Source organism: Boleophthalmus pectinirostris, unplaced genomic scaffold (genome assembly GCF_026225935.1).
Source record: "Boleophthalmus pectinirostris isolate CB_2022bp ecotype Guang Dong unplaced genomic scaffold, ASM2622593v1 HiC_scaffold_7, whole genome shotgun sequence".
Classification (NCBI taxonomy): Eukaryota; Metazoa; Chordata; class Actinopteri; order Gobiiformes; family Gobiidae; genus Boleophthalmus; species Boleophthalmus pectinirostris.
In genome coordinates, this window is record NW_026571473.1 from 26,121,074 (window position 1) to 26,140,144 (window position 19,071).

Below are 19,071 nucleotides of genomic sequence, written 5' to 3' on the forward strand. Positions count from 1 at the left end.
ACTAGCCAAGCTGGCGCCACCTAGTGCCTCCACTCAATTTCATTTCTCTCCAGAGACGAGGTCAGGAATCGGAATACACTAGATGGTTGGCAAAAACCCTGGAAGTGTGAATTTGGGCACCGGCCAATCAGCGAAGAGCCATATATTCTGTGTTGGCAACAATTAACGGGATCGAGGATTTAAAGCCAAAACAAAGAGAATGTTTGGTGAATTTTATCAAGGGGAAAGACCTTATTGCCCTTCTTCCTACGGGATTTGGGAAAAGCTTAATATACCAGTTAGCCCCGATAGTGGTGCATTACATACGTCACGGCCAAATAGCAGCGATTGGTTAAATGAAAAAGTACAAACCTACCGTCAAGCGAACGAATCTTAATGCTGCGAGATCAGACGGTTTCTACGAAGTGAAACCAGATGATGAATCAGGCTAAAGCAAAACAACATCTCCATAAAAATAAGCATTAATAAGTAGAAGTAACACATAAAAATTACAAATGGACAACCAGTTAGAATTCTACGGTACAATTTGCCTTCTAATTGTTAGTTTGAACAAATCTATCTATTAATGCATGGAACGTCCGTCCGTCTGTGTCTCCTCCTGTTGGTTTGTTTGTTTGTCTGTTCGTCTGTTCCACTCATAACTCTCAAACCACTCATTAGACTGATCTCAAATTTGGAGGGTGTCATCCTAATGGGACGGGTGTGTGCAGTGCCAAGTTTCATGTTGTTAAGGTGAAAAATGCCAAAGATCTGGTAAGCTATAAATTAACAAAATCTTTTTTTACACAATAGCTTCAGAAAATGGGGTCATTATTCAACTCCAAATAAGTTGGATGTAAGATAGGATGGCAAGTTTGCTCAGCTGATCTGAAACAAATACTGTAATATTAATAAGGTTCAACATTTGTAGATGGGAGGTTTTTCTAATTCTTTCAATAACAGTAAATCTCCCACAGAATTATATAGACTCCAGCCCTGCATCTGAAATAAATAACATCAAATTGTAAAACGTGAACGCAACATCAGAGGCGGCACTACCATTAGGCAAAAGTAGGCGGCTGCTTAGGGCCCCAAAACCTGGAGGGGCCCCCAACCAACCCAGCCAACTGCCCTCAGTGCCACTAATGACCGAGGCCTCAGAGCAATTTAATTTTCTCTCAATATAACATTAAATGAGAGTAGTTTACTTTTAAACAATCATCATAAGAAAAATAATCATATGTAATGGATGTAAACAAAAATGGAATTGTACTTGCAAAAAATAAAACTACTTTCAGTTCTGGTTATCTAGTAGGCGACCAAACTAATAAGACAAGTTTTCAATCCACCATAATTAAAATAAATAGAGATGACAATGGGGAAAAACAGAGAACAAAAAAAGGTGCGTTATAGTGCGGGCCCCAAACTCAAGTTCGCCTAGGGACCCCAAATTGCTCACTCCGCCACTGCGAAACATAACACATTACTGACCTTTCTATAATTCAATATCTACAAATTACTAAATAATTTCCTTTGTGGCTTCAAACAGATGATGTCCAAACAGGCGGAGGTGGGAATCAGCAGGAATTTAAAAGCTTTTAAATATCACAAAGCCGCTGTAGCTTTAACACTTGTGAATTGGAACATTGCATGACAGTGCTGAGCTGGTTGACACCTCATTTCTGCTCCTTATCAAAGATTCATGTGACACTCCATAGACATGTGTATGATGCAATATGTATAGAGCCACTAGTCACCGCGAGGGAGGGGCGGGAGGTCACATGACTGAATACGGAAACAAGGATGGAAAACTTATAATCATGATAAATTGTGGGGGGGGGGGAGTTTAAATTCTTGCTTTTTTGCTAAATTTTTGTGAATTTTAACACATTGTTTTGAAAATACAGGGTTTTGATCGAGGTATTTAGTGCACCTACCTGCTCATCTCCATGTACACTAGTAATTTCTTTCGTGAAATGTTCCACAGTCTGGCATTAAACTTATATATCTCCTCAAAAACACCAGTTGCAGGTCAGATCTGTACAGAGGCATGTATGTGTTTGAAGGTGTAAATGCAACAATTGGGCACTATTTTTTTGGTGGAAGGATCTGCTGTTTGCTCATCTGCGCTTTCACCATGTATTGTCTTTGTGAGCAGGTGCCCTCTTCGCAGATCTGGCCTGTAACTCGTCCGGGTGGAGTCACTTTTGAATCAATACCACTTTAACAAATGACTTCTTTAAACCGAGACTTAAGTAAATTTGTCCTAATATAACTGCGCTCTCCTCTGTCCCTGCAGTGTTTCACATGTTCCACCTGCCGGAATCGCCTGGTCCCCGGAGACCGCTTCCACTACATCAACGGCAGCCTCTTCTGTGAACACGACAGACCCACGGCTCTCATCAACGGCCATCTGACTTCACTGCAGACCAATCCACTGCTGTCAGACCAAAAGGTAGCCCCACCCCCTTCACACGCACACTCAACTCAAATATAAAGGCCTTATGTTCTTTTACTGTGCATTAGTATTACGATACCAACATTTCTAACTCAATTTCAATACTTAGGAGTAGGATTGATACTGATTTTGATACCTAAATGATCATTTTAAAAGCTGGTTTTAGAAAATATTGTACTTTTCAACACAAAAAATTATACTATATGCTCTTACAATAGTTCTGATTAAACTTGTTGAATTTTTCAGGAAAGGTTCTTCTTCTTATTTTTTTCACTATCGATACTTCCTTAAATGAGTATCTGGTTTCGATACTTGTTTTATTATGGATTAGGGTCTGTTTTTCGAATCTTTTGACAACTCTACAGTGGATAGAAACAGGTTTTCATGTTTTTATAATTATTACTAGTGGGGTAGTACCTGTGATATTTTGCAGGTTAAGTGGCAGTTTGCGGAAAAAAGTTGACAAAAAGGTTGACAAAAAAGTTGACAGAAATACAGACAGTAGCGGTGAGGTCTACCACGGAACATTCCAGTTAAAATGCAAAGGACAATTGACGTGCAAAGAACACGTTTTACTAGCAGTTTAAAGCTTCATTTAACAAATTTAAGGTGTTGTCTTTTGTTTTTATTAGTCCAGTCATACCTCTTGCGCAGTGTAGACATGTAGTTTTGGCACTTGTTAACACTGGTTATACCGAATTACCTCTAGCCTTTGTGTGTCATGTCCTGCAGCTCATGTCCAAACAGTTATAGAATTACCTCTGGCGCACTGCAAATTTCTCTCATCTGGCCAAGATTTTAAAACTTATATCAAGTTATTCATCTTGTTTTCAGATTTATTATCCACTTACTAGTTCTGAGACAGTTTAATTCTAGTCTAGAGGTAGTTTACTTTAAGATACCTTGTCATGTAAAATTAAGATAATTTCACTACTTGTAAGTCATTTTCTGATAGATATAAGTGTTTATTTATTTTACATTTTGGTCAAGATTTTTGTAGTGCATATGTATGTCATGTCCTGCAGCTCATGTCCAATCGGGAACTGAAATTTTAACATTATAAACTTCATCAAAAAGAAAAAATCTTTAGTGAAAACTATTTTTTGTTTGTTTGTTCTATTGAGAAGAGTAGTTAAACTTGTGATGTGCACTTCAAAAACAAGTTCATGATGGAGTGAAAGAAGTGAACAGTTACTGCATTACCTCTAGTATAAGTACGTCATGTCCAAACCAAAAGAAAAAAATAAATAAAAAAACAGACAATATCTTAGTCAAATTTCGAATAATACTATGTTAATTGACTTTATTGAAGTGAGTAGTCTAACATTAATGGAATTACCTCTAGCATACTGCAAATTCATCTGATCTGGCCAAAATTTTAAACCTTATATCAGGTTATTCATCAACTTTTCAGATGTATTATCGACTTACTAGTTCTGAGACTGTTTAATTCTAGTCTAGACTTAGTTTATTTTAAGATAACTTGTCAAGTAAAATTGTCTTGCTGCATGGACAGATAATTTCACTACTTTTAAGTCATTTCCTGATAGATTTAAGTGTTTATATTTTAAATTTTGGCCAAGCTTTTTTGCAGTGAATCTGTATGTCATGTGCTGCTGCTCAGATCCAATCAGGAAGTAAATGATAAACTTCACAAAAAAATAAAATAAAAAACAAGCAAAATCTTTGTCAGATTTTAAGTGTTAACTATGTTTTATTGAAATGAGTAGTCTAACCTGTCATATGCTCTTCAAAAACAAGTCCATGATGGAGTGAAAGAAGCTAGTGATTACTCCCCATCACTGTGTCAGCTATTAACAGGAAAAGCAAAACAGCTGTAATTTTCATGCAACTTTTTCTGATGCGCTTGTATTGACGTGGCTGATTACTGCGGAGCATGAGACAGATATTAAATCTCTCTGAGTAGAGATGAATTTTATTTTTAGACGGGCAATGGATTTTTCCATCATTCTTATTGGAGGACATGAACTGTGAAAACTGAACAAAAACTGAAAATGAATTCTTCTACAACTGTCTTTGTTCACCACAGCACTACATTCAAGCGCAGTGGAAGTAAAAAGTCAAGTTATTAGAGAAGAAAGGCGAAAAGTTGCAGAAATGTCAGGATTTCAACAATTAGATTTGACAAAGTATTGTACAAAATGAATGATTCTTCTCTCTAGTATTTTTTGGAGAGGCTCACTTTAGAAGGCATTTCGCTTTTTGATTTCACTTTAAAGACATATTGAGCTTGAGTCTGCTATATAATTCTGATATCTCGCTATTATTAATCTATATTAGACATGTCAAACTCAGGCCTGGGGACCAAATTTGGCCCGCGATATAATTATATTTGGCCCTCGAGAGCATCTCAAATATGTATTAGAGCTGCCCACTGGCTACAGATAGACTATAGAGACCTAATTTATTTAAAATGGTGTTACTATTTTATATTATGCTTGTTCTGGACTCAATGTTTAACCAAAACTATTATTAAACATTTACTTTAATAAGAAAAGGTTTAACATTACATATCTCGAAAGAAGAGAAAACATGTAGATGTTGTTGAAATTTTTCAATAAATATTTAGTTTGGCCCACGACTTAATTTTGGCCCTCTGTGAATTTGAGTTTGACACCCCTGATTTATATGTTTAAATAAAAGAAACAAAACTGCTGATGTCCCTGTTAGAAAACTATGGTGCCCAATGGGAGCTGATGTTGTCGTAAACATCACAACAAAGAGCCACAGAGTTTTCGGCACCTCCTTTGGATGCAGATCACATTAGGGAGTAGCAGATATTTTTTGTCATTTGAAACAAAATGTCTGCGTGATGCTGCCAAATTCTACATGTATCAGTGATTAACCAAATAAACTTAGAGAGCGAAGTCAGTACAGAGCAGTGGGCGTGTACTGTGTCTGTAAACATGGGTTTTGATCAGAGCAATGAGAATTAACATTGCTCAAACATGCATAAATCACTCTAAATACAACTTCGAAAGGGTAAATGAGAAGAGAAGCAACTCCGAAAAAGGAAGATCTGAAAAGTCGAAAAGTGAATTCAATCATGAAACAGAATTTCAACACAAAAGGAAGACAAAGAAACCAAAAATTGCTTTAATCATTATTCAGGTCTTTCTTGTACATACACCATTTCCAGCAAGCACATGCAAGTAATACAACACAAATACTAATAACACAAAAAGAAAACAAAAATAATTGCAATTGATTTACATGCATGACCTGTGACCCACTGATACTGGACATTTAATTTGCATCATTCTCTGAGGGACTTATTAACCTCCATAATCAATATTTCATTTTCTGGGTCTGATTGAACCAGCCAATGCTACGATTGGACGCTCTGATGTGTTTTTCTTGTATTAACTTTGATATGGTGATGTGCAATGGCTTTGTAGATACAGTAATTAAATAATATTTTTGAGGCAAATCATAACTCAAAAAAATCTCTAAGCTAAATCGTACTTATTGACAAAAAATTTAAGTATTTTTGAATTATCTTGATGACAATATTCAGATGATATTTTAATAATACAACAAGAATGTGCTCAGCTCTGCCTGTAAATGTCTTAGTTGAGATTCAGATTAGTGTTGTCACAATACTAACATTTCAAACAATAGACTCGATACACAATACCGATTCCGATACCACGATGATCAATGAAAAACGCTCTTTCTATAGACAATCGAATGTGATTTTTTCTTATTAAATCGTAATACTTTCTTACCATGTGCTCTTATATCTGTAATCCGTCAGTCATCCACATAGGTTCCATAGTGATCCATGGGTGTATACTAGTTTATGGCTACATTCAGACTGCAGCCTAAGGTGACCCAAATTTTTCGTCCCTATACGACCTGTATCTGATCTTTTAATGACAGTCTTAATGACACAGATCCAATTTTTTTCAAATGCGACCCAGGTCACTTGGATATGTGCTCCTAAAACTGATACATATCCGATTTTTTGACATGCGACTTCAGTCTGAACGGCCAGGTCACATTCATCCCACCTACACACTCACAAATGTACACAAACGTTCTTCTTGTCATACGAAAATTGTGTATGAACTCCATGTTAGTGAAGCACAGAAGCACATAGCAATCCTACCACTTTTTTCTGCGACCCTGCACCCACACGTTACTTTCTACGGACTTTGTTGCCACTGCCCCACAAAATGCCATGGCCAGAAGCCTTGTCCTTCTCCTTCTCAATCTCCTCCTTCAAACAAATACGCTGTACATGTTCTGGGTCCAGTACGATAGCAACTTTAAGATGGCCAGGTGCTCAATGTTCGTGTCCATGTTTAGGCGACTTCCATAAACACTGAGCATGCTTGCTGTGTGTGATGTTGTTGTGTCTTCCAGTGCACATACGGGACACTTTTGGGGCGTTTAAAGTTCACACTGGAGATCACATACAAGTCGCATTTAACTGGACATGTGAACGACCTCGCAAAAAATCGGATTTTACAAAAAATTCCAATTGAGCATTAAGCCCTGCAGTGTGAACGTAGCCTATGTGCTCTTATACTTGTTCTGATACAGCTCAGGATCATTCTAAAGCTATTCGGGAAAGATTCATTTATGTCTTGTCAATGTGACGTGCCCCAAGAATATTTAGTTTCGATAGTACTATCAATCTATATCTGATTTTTGATACTTTTGACAACCCAAGATTAAATGTTAAAGCGTGAATGGAAATTTTAATTAACCACATTACATTATACCCTTCTTTAAAAGATTAGGCTAGATGTTTCAGCTCTTTTTGATGTCATTCATAATAATTCATTTTAATTATATAAAATAGATTCAATACCTTAATTCTGTATGTGTCCAAAATACAACTGCAATATTATTTTTTTTCGATTTACCTCTGTACTTAAATGCCTTTATATCAACACGTTTCATCACTAAAACTCACAACTTTTCGCTTTCTAATTTCAGCGCTGCTCATTCCTTACATGAATCATTACGTCATTACGATATTAACATCAGCATATTGAAGGTAAACTTCCTCTTGCGCTGACAGATGAGCGGTTGGCCGTGAAGAGAGCATTTAAAGCCCCGTTTGACTACTCTGTCAACAAGACTGGGATCACCTGTGCTAAGTTATTACAGGGAGGCCCGAAATCTGTATCCGGGGCCCCAGGCGGCAGCAGCTCCTCCATCACTGAGCTGTCATCATGGCTACCCTCTGATTTGATCTGGATGCCTCTAGTGAAAGCGAAACAGAAGGCCTAATCATATACGCTGGATAACTTCATTCTTCAGGATAGCTTCATTGTGCCTGCAGGAGATGTAATCATTTTTGCTCCAACAACAAGCTGCTTTATTGATACCTGCGCCGCTCACAGATACGGGGGTTAGGAGCACGCTTTCACCTTGAGTGGTTTGCGAGTGGAAGTGGGACTACATTACCCATCCTCCCCGCACTCCTTTTAGGGCCTTGTCACTTTTACAAATCAGCTCTTAGTGCGCTCACATCCAAATTGAAAGCATTATCTAGCTTAATTTTAAATGCCTGTTTAACTCCTCCCCGCCCGTCTCCCCTCGCACCGCAGCCGCACTAGTAAATACGAGGCTTCATTCCTTATTTATGCGCTAACATCAATTGTAGTGAAAAGCGCTGAATTATTGATGCTAAAATGCAATCTGAATATTGGCCCTGGTGCTTTAATTATAGCAGAGAGAGAATTATTAAATAAACAGAGAGGCGCGGCGCAGCGGGACTGTCTCAGGATGCTTTTGTTGAGTGAAATAAAGCAGAATGATCCTGCTGCTAAAGCGCGTTAGCACACAAACATTCCCCTTTTCACCGAAACAGAATTTGGACGGCCTCCTACTTCCCACAGCACAACAGCTTGCAGAGAGCGCTTCTCCAAATCAATATCGCTCATGTATCCTCAGCTGCACAGCCTAAATTGAATATAGAACACGGACTGGGCTAGCGCTACGAATAGGCCGGAGATTTAAGCAGTCACAGCTCGTACAAAAAGAGGGCTATCTTCAATCTGACATAGTTCTGATTGTGAGTGATTCTCTGGTGATACAGGAGGTGCTCCACTGTGTTTTTAAACTCCATACACCTTCACTAGAATCACTTGAATACTTTCAGCCCTGGAATTCGCAATCTGTACTAAACTAAAGGTAAAACGTAGATGTTAACTTCACAAGGTGGAACAGAACATTTTGAGCTTTAGAGATGTAGACAGACTAATAAGAGAAGGATAACTCAAATGTGTGAATGAAACAAAACACAAGTCCGGGTTTGCTTTTGATGAGATAACTAACTAATAATTAATATTAATTGAAACATTGAGATAACATTATAACACGCTAGCGCGACTAATAGGCAGAAAATTTAAGCAGTCACCGCTCGTACGAAAAGAGGGCGATCTTCCGTCTGCCATAGTTCTGATTATTGTCGATTCTCTGGTGATACAGGAAGTGCTCCACTGTGTTTTTAAACTCCATACACCTTCACTAGAATCACATGAATAAATTCAGCCCTGGAATTGCTAATCTCAACTAAACTAAAGGTAAAACATAGATGTTAACTTCAAAATAACCACTTCATGACATCACAAGGTGAAACAGAACATTTTGAACTTTGGAGATGTAGATAACAGAAGGATAACTCAAACATGTGTGAATGAAACACAACTAGAGGTATGTTGAGATGAGATAACTAACTACTAATTAATATTAACTGAGACATTGAAATAACTAGGGGTGTAACAATAACCGACATATCGTGTTATAGCATCATCAGAGTTCTCACAATAATATCGTGGACCATCACAATATATCATATTACAAGTCTCTTTGTTTAAATGAAGAGTTATGATGCAGCAATGGCTAAAAAAAGACAGAGGGAACTACATAGACCATGATTCTTTGCTCCGTTTCAGTGCAGACTCCAAGAAGAAATAACAGTTTTAAGCACTTTTAAGTCTTAGTCCTTTGGATTAAGTCTTGTTAAGGCATTTTAAGAGGAAAAAGTCGCATACTAGAGGTTTTGTTAGCCTCCACAAAATATCGCAATAAATATCGTACCGTGAGATGTATATCGTGAAAATATCATACCAAGAGATTTGAATCTTGTTACATCCCTAATCATGAGCCCCTCCACCATATCATGAGCTTTCCCACAATAAATATCGTACCGTGAGGTTCATACCGTGATGATATCATAGACTTGGAGACTTGGATATCGTATAAGCCGAAGATTTAAACAGTCCTGGAATTGCTGATCTCTACTAAACTAAAGGTAAAATATAGATGTTAACTTGAAAATAACCTCTTCATGAAATCACAAGGTGGACCAGAACATTTTGAATTTTGACTAATCATTTATTATTCGTCTGTCTACGTCTCCAAACATTTGCGAATGAAACAAAACACAACTCCAGGTATGTTTTTGATGAGATAACATTAACATTAATTGAGACGTTGAGATAACATTATAATGCGGGCTGGGTCAGCGCTACGAATAGGCCGGAGATTTAAGCAGTCACCGCTCGTACGAAAAGAGCGCTATCTCCAGTCTGCCATAGTTCTGATTATGTGCGATTCTGCGCTCACATAATTGGTGCAGTGTGCATTCACAGCATAGGACATTTGATGCTCATTTATTAAGCTTTCTTCTCGGCTTCTTCCTAATCTCTTTGTTCAGAGCAGACAAATTACCTCTCTCCTACAGAGCAGCTTTGACCCAGGGGAGTGAGACCCTCCCAGCGTCAGTCACTTTAATTAGCCCCCAAGTAGGAGTTTGCAATTACTAATAGACTCGAGCCCTCCTAGTCATTTGAAGGATGAAGGGGAAAGTAAATCACTCTTCAGAATCGTGTAAAAAGGGCAAAAGAAAAACAAGAAAGATGAAAAAGTTGAACTCAAGACGGATAATTGTCTTTACTCCGCGGCATTTTTTGCAGTTTTCAGTTTCGCAGGGCCCGGCACCTCCCGCGGTTATGTCGGAACGCCGTTATAATTATACCAAAGAGAATCGCTTCATGGATGCACTTTTAACTTAATGCAAAGTAAATGGGACACCAGATGGGTTTCAAAGCCTGGCTGATCAATAAATTAAACAAGGCCCCACTGAAGCCTGCGGTTGATGTGTCAGCGATGGTGGAGGATGATCTACACAGTGGTTTGAAGGTAGATTCTAGGCTCAAGACAGTCTGTTCCCTTATAAAAGTCTAACACACAGTTCAGTTATGCAGTCATGGCTTCTAAACAGCTTACCCCAATTACAGAGAGGTTAAAGTGCCTGTATTACGCAATTTTCTGATCAATGTTTTAAGGTTGTTTCCTCATTAAATCCATACTCGGAGTTGTTTTGTTTCTTTCGCGCATGTTTAACACACATATCCTCTATATTTAGGCTGAGTTTTAGCAAAAAACACTCTGATCCACCAATACAAGAAGTGCTCCGCTGTGTTTTTAAACTCCATAAACCTTCACTAGAATCACTTGGACACTTTCAGCCCTGGAATTGCCAATCTCGGTTAAAACAAAAGGTAAAAACGAGCTGTTAACTTGAAAACAACAGCTTCATGGTGTCACAAAGTAGAACAGAGACTAGTAATAAAAGGATTGCTCAGAACACACAGAACAAAAAACACATCTGCAGGTCTGTTTTTGAGGAGGTAAAACATTCTAAAATTTCTGAAAGCTCACAAGAGTCAATTTTGTGTAATATAAGTAAGGCCAAGGTCTTTTGTAAACCTGAACGAATTACCAAATGGTTGCTATGTTCACAGTTTAAAGCATCAATTTTGAGTTTTTAGAATGTAGTATCAAAGCTTTAAAGTAAACTAGATCACATCTTGGTTCATGCACAGGCGTCCCACTTTGTGATGTCACCAGGTGGTAATCCAGGCAGCATCCCTTTGTGTTTAGTCTCCTTTAAACTGTTTACTCTTCTGACAACATGGACTGGGGGCTCATTTATAAAACTTAACGAGGAATTCTTACGTCTGTATGTAAGAACAAAACACAAACACCCACAAAGCTTCTCACAAAGTTCACATGTTTTTGGACAGGATTGCTTGTTTTCATGTTAGGTTGTCTTTTTATAGATTAAAACTTAACATAAAAAGGCACATACGTCACATTTTTACATAGGTTATTTTTAATTTTATTTTGTGTAATGTGAAAAAGGTACAAAGGTGTTGAGAAGTTGTTTAAAAATCTAGACAAATACTTTTATATATTTGTGGATTACCAAAATTAACTTCTTAAAGGTTTTATATTACACAAAATTGAGCTTTAAACCATGTTATCTCCTCAAAACATACCTGAAGTTGTGTTTTGTATCATTCACACACGTTTGATGAATCCCCATTTATTAGTCTGTCTTCATCTCCAAAGCTCAAAATGCTTCCACCTTGTGAGGTCATAAAACTGTAGTTTTCAAGTTAACAGCTCCCTTTTAGCTTTTGTTCAGTAGACATTGGCAGATCCAGGGCTTAAATCATCCGAATGATTCTAGTGAAGGTGTATGGAGTTTAAAAGAACAGTGGGGCACTTCCTGTATTACCACATGACATCACGAGGTGGAACAGAGTGTTTAGAGTTTGAGAGAAGAACTCATCTTAAATATGCAGGGTTTGTGTTAAACATGTGAATGAAACACAACAAAAACACAACTCCAGGTCTGTTTTTGATGAGGAAACAACATTATAACATAGATTAGAAAATGGTGAAATATGAGCCCTTTAAGAAACAACATAGAAAATAATATAATAAAGTGTATGAGCCATGTACTGTATACTCCCATTGTTCAAGGTTATCATCCCATCAGAATCTCGGCTTGTCCCAGGTCTAATGCACAGTAAATGGGACACCAGATGGTTTTCAAAGGCTGGCTGATCAATAAATGAACGCTGGGGCCTCGGTGGGACCGGCGAAAGTTGACGTGTCAGCTCAGCGGTGTTTTGTGAATGACGGGTTGCCAGATTGTTCATCTTCTCTTTTTTTTCTCTCTACTCTGTGTCTCCGCCATGCAGGTTTGTTAGGCCGGCCTTGGGTGAGCTCGAGAGAGAAAGAGAGAGAGGGAGCAGCAGGATGTGTGCCTTCATTTTCGCCCTAACTCATTGTCACACGAGACAGAGTGGATCCCAGGCTCTTTTTGCCCTCAAGGAATCCTCCAACCATCCCAGTAACCCATACCCGTCCGCTCAGCCTCCCCCACTCCCCGATTATGGCTACTGGATACTTGCACTTAATGCACCTGGATAAAGACTCTACGTGAGCGCGGACTAGAAAAAAAAAAGAAAGAAAGAATCAGAAACTTAACAGACTCTTCGGATGGAGAGATCGGAAAATGTGGAAAATGGACTAATGCAGACTTTTCAACTCTGCGCATTTGTTAAAAGACTTCAGAAGAAAGTGGGATCATGTTTTTTCCTTTTCTATCCTCCCCCCGAAACAACGCGGTGTTTCTATATTTGAAAAAGTTGTCAAAAGGGGACTGTTTTTTTGTTTTTTGGTGGTATATATAAAAAAGATGGGTTTTAAAATCTGTGGCTTTTTGTGCAAAACAAATCATGAGACTTTGGTGTATTTGTAAAAGTTCCCATGTATGTACAGTATGCATGTAAATGTCGTGGCTACAGGACATCCCAGCTCCGGTTCTCCTTGTACCCCCAAAAACAACCCCACAAGAACCATGCCCATAGTCACCGATGTAGAACTCATCAACAACATATAAATGCTGAATGAAAGAGAATTTATTTGTGATATTTTCCGAGACATTTGCTCCACTATGGTGTATTTAATTAATAAAAAATATGGACAATTTACGACTCCTTAACTTCATTGTTGCTCTTGAGAATTTTACTCCCAACTTGCAATTTACTTCAGCGGAGTTTACAGATTTTCTAATTACGGGTGCGGAGACACTTAGCGCGGCGCTGTCATGATGTCTGACTGCCTTGTTTTTAGCAGAGAAGTGTTTTCACAGGCACCATTATGTCTGAATGGCATAATTACTACGAGATCCCATTTGCCACTCTACAAGAATTTATCTTTCATGCAAAAAGCTGATAGGAGTCGTCTGCTTTAGAATGCAAAAACTCTATTAAAGACGCCATTGAGTGTGCAGCCCAGCAATCATCAAGGCACATGATGAGCGTCTAACTGAAAATGGATAAACATGTAGCCACTCTCTCTGTTCAAATGACCGCTTGCTATTCATCACTCTAATACCTGACAGAAATAGAGGAAAATGTCCCTTTGAAGATTCAATTACTGCAGAGAGGGAGAGAGGTGTCTCTCCCTGGCAGCCACAAATTGAATGGGCTATTTGCAGAACAAATTGGTGTTTGAAGTCCTTGCAAGACCTAATAGGTCTGAAGGAGGAACCCGGTAATGGCTGATGCGCTTATCTGCAGCGTCTGGGCCTCTCAAGAGCTGCTGTGTGGCTGAAACAATAGCTCTATACGGCAAAGACCTTCATGCAAAATCACTGGGAATGGAAGATAAAATGGGTAAGAAGTAACAGAACTCAGTTTTGGTAAGACACCACTCACTGATTTTGATTTAGTTTTATTTTTTCAATATAAAACCAAAGTATGTCACTTTATAGCCCCAAAATAGACTAAAATAAAAGCATGTTATTTTCTTTTTTTCATTTTGGTTATTTGTATTGCTCTAAAAATGAAGAAAAACATACTGCCCATACTGTGAGCAGGCTTGCATCTCCACAAACCTGACTCTTATTTGGCCTGAAGGGAGCCCTCCTGATTTGTTCTTTTGGCTTTAATCTTCTAGCCAGGCTGGTGCCACCTAGTGCCTCCGCTCAGTTTCATTTCTCTCCAGCGACTAGGTCAGGAATCGGAATACACTAGACGGTTTGCAAGACGGCACCGGCCAATCAGCAAAGAGCTGTGAAACAATGACATCAAACACGAGCGCCTGCCTGGGTCCCTTTTGTGGTACAGCACAACAGTAAACAAAGCGGTTGAGTTGGATTCTGTGTTGGCGATGATTCCTGAGATCGAGGATTTAAAGCCGGAACAAAGAGAATGTTTGGTGAATTTTATCAAGGGGAAAGACGTTCCCTTTTTCCTAGGGAATTTGGGAAAATCTTAATATATCAATAGCAGCGATTGTTAAAATAAAAAATTACCCCCCTATCGTCAAGCGAATGAATCCTAATGCTGCGAGGTCAGACAGTTTCCACAAAGTGAAACTGGTTGATGAATGAGGCTAATAATCTTCCACAGTATGGCATAAAACGCATTAATCCCCCATGGACAATGTTCAGAAAAAGTTCTGACATTTGGTTTTAACTTTCTATTTCCATGGAATCATGCAGTGCTTCCTCCAGAAAGTTACACACTGTTCCTTTACATAAAAAATACACAAAATAAAATGCAGCGCTTTTACCGGAGAGGAACTTTACTGTGGTGAGTGAGTCCACAGGCAACAGCTCTAATTCTACAAATCATATTACATAACCATAACATCAGCATTAATAAGTAAAAAGGTAATATATTGAATGAATGAGTCAGCTCAAAAACAACACAAGAATTTCAAGTCATACATAAAGGTCATCATAGTGCCACAGTGATAGAAATATGAGATGTTTTGCATAAATTACATGTATAAATTACTGCTTTGTCAGACTAGTTTACAACTAATCGTCCTCTTGCAACTAAAAACATAGGCCTAGATGAAGTAGTATTAAACCACATCAGTGAGAAATCTAATGCTCACTCCTGTGCATTACATTTGAGTAACTGCATAGGTCGTCCCGCAACACTTAATCACTCTTCTCTATCTCTATACTGTGAGCGTCACCATAGCAACAAATTAACTACTGTTAGAAAGGGACTAGCTTCAAGTAAAACAGAAATAAGTAATGGTTTGATAATCCATGAACGGCCAAAAGCTTATTCAAAACTCATTTCAGTGGTATAAACAACTTGGAGTACATTAAGTGCAATCTGTAACTTTTTTGGTGGAGGTTTCACGTCGATCTGTCTCCATGGAGATATTTTTACTTTGCCTAGAATGTGGCGCACACACACTATGGCATTAAACCAGTCTATCTCCATGGAGACAAGCAGGTCACAACACCAGGTTAAGTTAAAGATCAGATCTGTGGAGAGACGAGGCTGCGAACAGTAAAGAAGACATGCTTTTCAAGGTATTCTAGGTCATTTTAATGCTATATTGTGAAATATTTCAGGCAAAGCACTGATATCTCCATAGAGACAGGCACTAGAAAAGTGGAAGAATGGCTGCAGACCACTCAGAAGACACAACCTGCTGACCTCCATCCACATGCTCCTAAAAGTAAACAAACAGTGGCCATGTCAAAAAGCCTAAGAGGACTGTTTCCTGCCCTGATGCTGTTTTCTGTCATGATTTAAAAGGAGAAAGAGAGTGAGGACCCTAAATGCAGGACTGCAGTTGAAGTTCTTTAATAACAAACAAAAAGACCCAAAAATCCATAAATCCAAAAATCTAAACTAAACTGCCATGATAAGACAAGACACTGACAATGACAATGGACCAACAAAGGGCAGAGGAGAACGCAGGAGGGTATATATGCACACAGATACAGGTGAAACACACTGGGGCGGGGCAAACAATCAACAGACAGCAGACAGGACAAATGTCAAAATAAAACACCAAGGGCACACACCACTAAAGGAATAAGATACTAAGCCTGATTCATCACACAGTTTCCATGAAGCGAATGAGAATTAGAATTCGTTCTCTCGACGGTAGGCGGGTACTTTTTTAAAATTTAACCAATCGCTGCTATTTGGTCGTGATGTATGTAACGCGCCGTTAACAGGCCTAACTAGTAAATTAAGCTTTTCCCAAATCCTGTAGGAAGAAGGGCAATAGCGTCTTTCCCCTTGATAAAATTCAACAAACATTCTCTTTGTTCCGGCTTTAAATCTGCCATCTCAGGAATCATTGCCAATACAGAATGTATAGCTCTTCGCTGATTGGCTGGTGCCTGAACTCGCACTCCCAGGGTTCTTGCAAACCGTCTAGTGTATTCTGATTCCAGACCAAGTCGCTGGAGAGAAATGAAATTGAGCAGAGGCACTAGTTGGCACCAGCCTGGCTAATAAGATACACCAAAATAAGCAAAAACAATGACTACAAAACACGAACCATGACAGTTGTCACTGTAATATTACTAAAGTTCACATTGTTTTATTAATGTGTCTAATCTTAACCAGACACGGGGCCTACGGCAACACATTCACAGACAAAATACATCTCATATGCCAATGCTATTCATGCTCTTGTACTAGTACATGTAGGCCTATGTTGACAGTTAAATATTGTTTTGTTTTCTTTTACTTTTTGTAAAGCTAGATCATTTCAAATTAAAAATGAAATCTACCGGAGATTAAGTGTCTTTATTCGTTCACTTTGGACAATTTGAAGATAGATTTATCGCCTTTAATGACCTTTAAAGGGCCTATATTATGCTATTTTCTCATCAGTGTTATAATATTGTTTCATTCACACATGATTAAGACACAAACTGAAGAGACACAAACATGCATCTTCACTAGAATCATTTGGATCATTTCAGCCCTGTATTTGCCAATCTACTGCCAAAAGGACAACTTGATGACAAGAGAGAGGTAGGAGAGGTAGGTCTGGGTGAAGCTCTGCAGTGAGACTATTGGAAAAGTTACACAGTGAATCTTTAAACATGAGTCTAGCCTTTGTCCTCATGAAACCTAAGAGTATCTTCATAATTCCAGCAAGTCTGAAACATCAACAAAATGCACTGGAACAGATAAGAGCGCAGCCCCATTTATTCCAAGTTAATCCAAAGCAGATCAATGATAAATATGCTTTTTCTGCAAATGCAAAAACAATATGGCCAGATTTACCCCCAAATAAAATATGACGAGGGGATAATGGCGCTTTTTCATGGGACATTTAAATTGGAGATTTGGCTGCAGACTCCACGGACCACTTAGAACAGGAATCTGGGGGAATTGCTATGTAAATATCACGGAAAAGGCAGCACGAGCTAATGCCTGGATGACTGTAAAAAACCTCACTTAGTTTAAGCACTTGATTTAAGGCGTTTTGGGGATGTCCAGAGAGTTCATTTTTACCTCATATGAAAGAGACGTTGGCGGTCCGGTTTTCCAAATGAATTAAGTTGATTTCTGGGTTGGTTTTTGCTTGACTAATCCACGTGATAACTACGCTATTTCCTGCTACATTGCATTAGGCCTGTTCCATTATGAAATCCTCTTGGTTCCTATAAGCTGTTTACAAGCTGACACACACACACACACGCGCGCAGACATTTGGGGTTGGGGAAAATGACTACGCTAAGATGTTTACTGACAGGTATTTAGTGGGTGAGGTACACTACGATACTGATATTTTATATACTTATACACATACATTCTAGCAACATTTGTCTTATTTTTATTATGTGAAAAATAAATAAATAAATCAAGGGTAGTTAGTTCCTTTGTAATAAAGAGAATGAAATCCACCATAAAGTGCACCAGTTTAAAATAATCACAGCTATGGTTCTTTGTGATAAAAATGTACACTGGAAAAGAATACCACAATATTTTTATGCAGTATGGATTTTTGTTCAACTTTTTTATATCAGTGTCTTCATTTACTTCTGCCCTAATCATACATGCCAAATAATATATAATATTTTGAAGTTTTAACTGCTTAAATGTAATTTTTGACAGCAAAAGTCTCAAATTATGTGCATGAAAAAAATGAAAAAATTTGATTTTTTTCTATATCTTTCAAGTAATTTTAATTTGTTTGTTTTGGGCTTGTCAGGGGCTGGGGTCTCCTCTAGAACACACCCAGATCATTTTAACCTCAAATATCTATGTCTCTGACCTTCAGTCTGGACTCATATGTACAAATGTCTTTCTATTGATGTAACCTTGTAATGGAAGATACACAGTAAAAAAAGAAATAGCAAAAAAAAAATTTGAAATTGAAAAACAATTTTTGACAGGGTTTTCAACACCAAAGAATGAAAAATAAAATAAAATCAAAAAGTAAAAATATACTGAAAAAGTTATGCCAGTAAAAAAAAAAACATTTTGAATGGAAGTCAATGGGACAAAAATGTACCCAAGGACCTCGGGTGTGAGTATTTTGTTTATTGACCGTTCAATTGATGTGATCTTGAAAACACAGAAATTAAAAATACATCACAAAATACACAAACTGGCCAATTTTGGTGCTATTTTTTGCAGTATAGCCAAAGTTATGCAGAAAAAAAAGTTGAGATGTACAAAAATGTACCAAGGGGTGCAGAAGGGTTAAAAAAGATTTCCATGAAAAACATCAACATGAAGAAATCAGAAGAACCAACGTCGTGATTCTGTAGTGTAGTTTGCAATTTTGTTCATTGTATTGAATCCAGTACTGGGAAGGTTACTTTTAAAATGTATTCCAATACAGATTACAGATTACATACCCCAAAATGTAGTTTGTAACGTAATCCATGAAGTTACTTAAGGTGAGTAACGTAATCTGAATACTTTGATATTGTCATGTTTTTTAGAACTACATGAATGCAGCGACCACATCCTGAAAATTCTTGTTTGTTCTCTTTAAATTGG

At 38.0% G+C, this 19,071-nt stretch overlaps 1 protein-coding gene across 1 annotated transcript in view; it reads left to right on the top strand.

The window, feature by feature from the left end:
* lmo4b (LIM domain only 4b) overlaps positions 1-13,267 on the top strand; it is a 29,448-nt gene extending 16,181 nt beyond the window's left edge. Inside the window, exons 4-5 of the mRNA XM_020918812.2 lie at positions 2,279-2,434; positions 12,475-13,267. Coding sequence (XP_020774471.1) covers positions 2,279-2,434; positions 12,475-12,483 — 165 coding nt within the window. The 3' untranslated portion in view covers positions 12,484-13,267. The remainder of the gene's footprint in view (positions 1-2,278; positions 2,435-12,474) is intronic.
* The last annotated feature ends 5,804 nt before the right edge of the window (positions 13,268-19,071 follow it).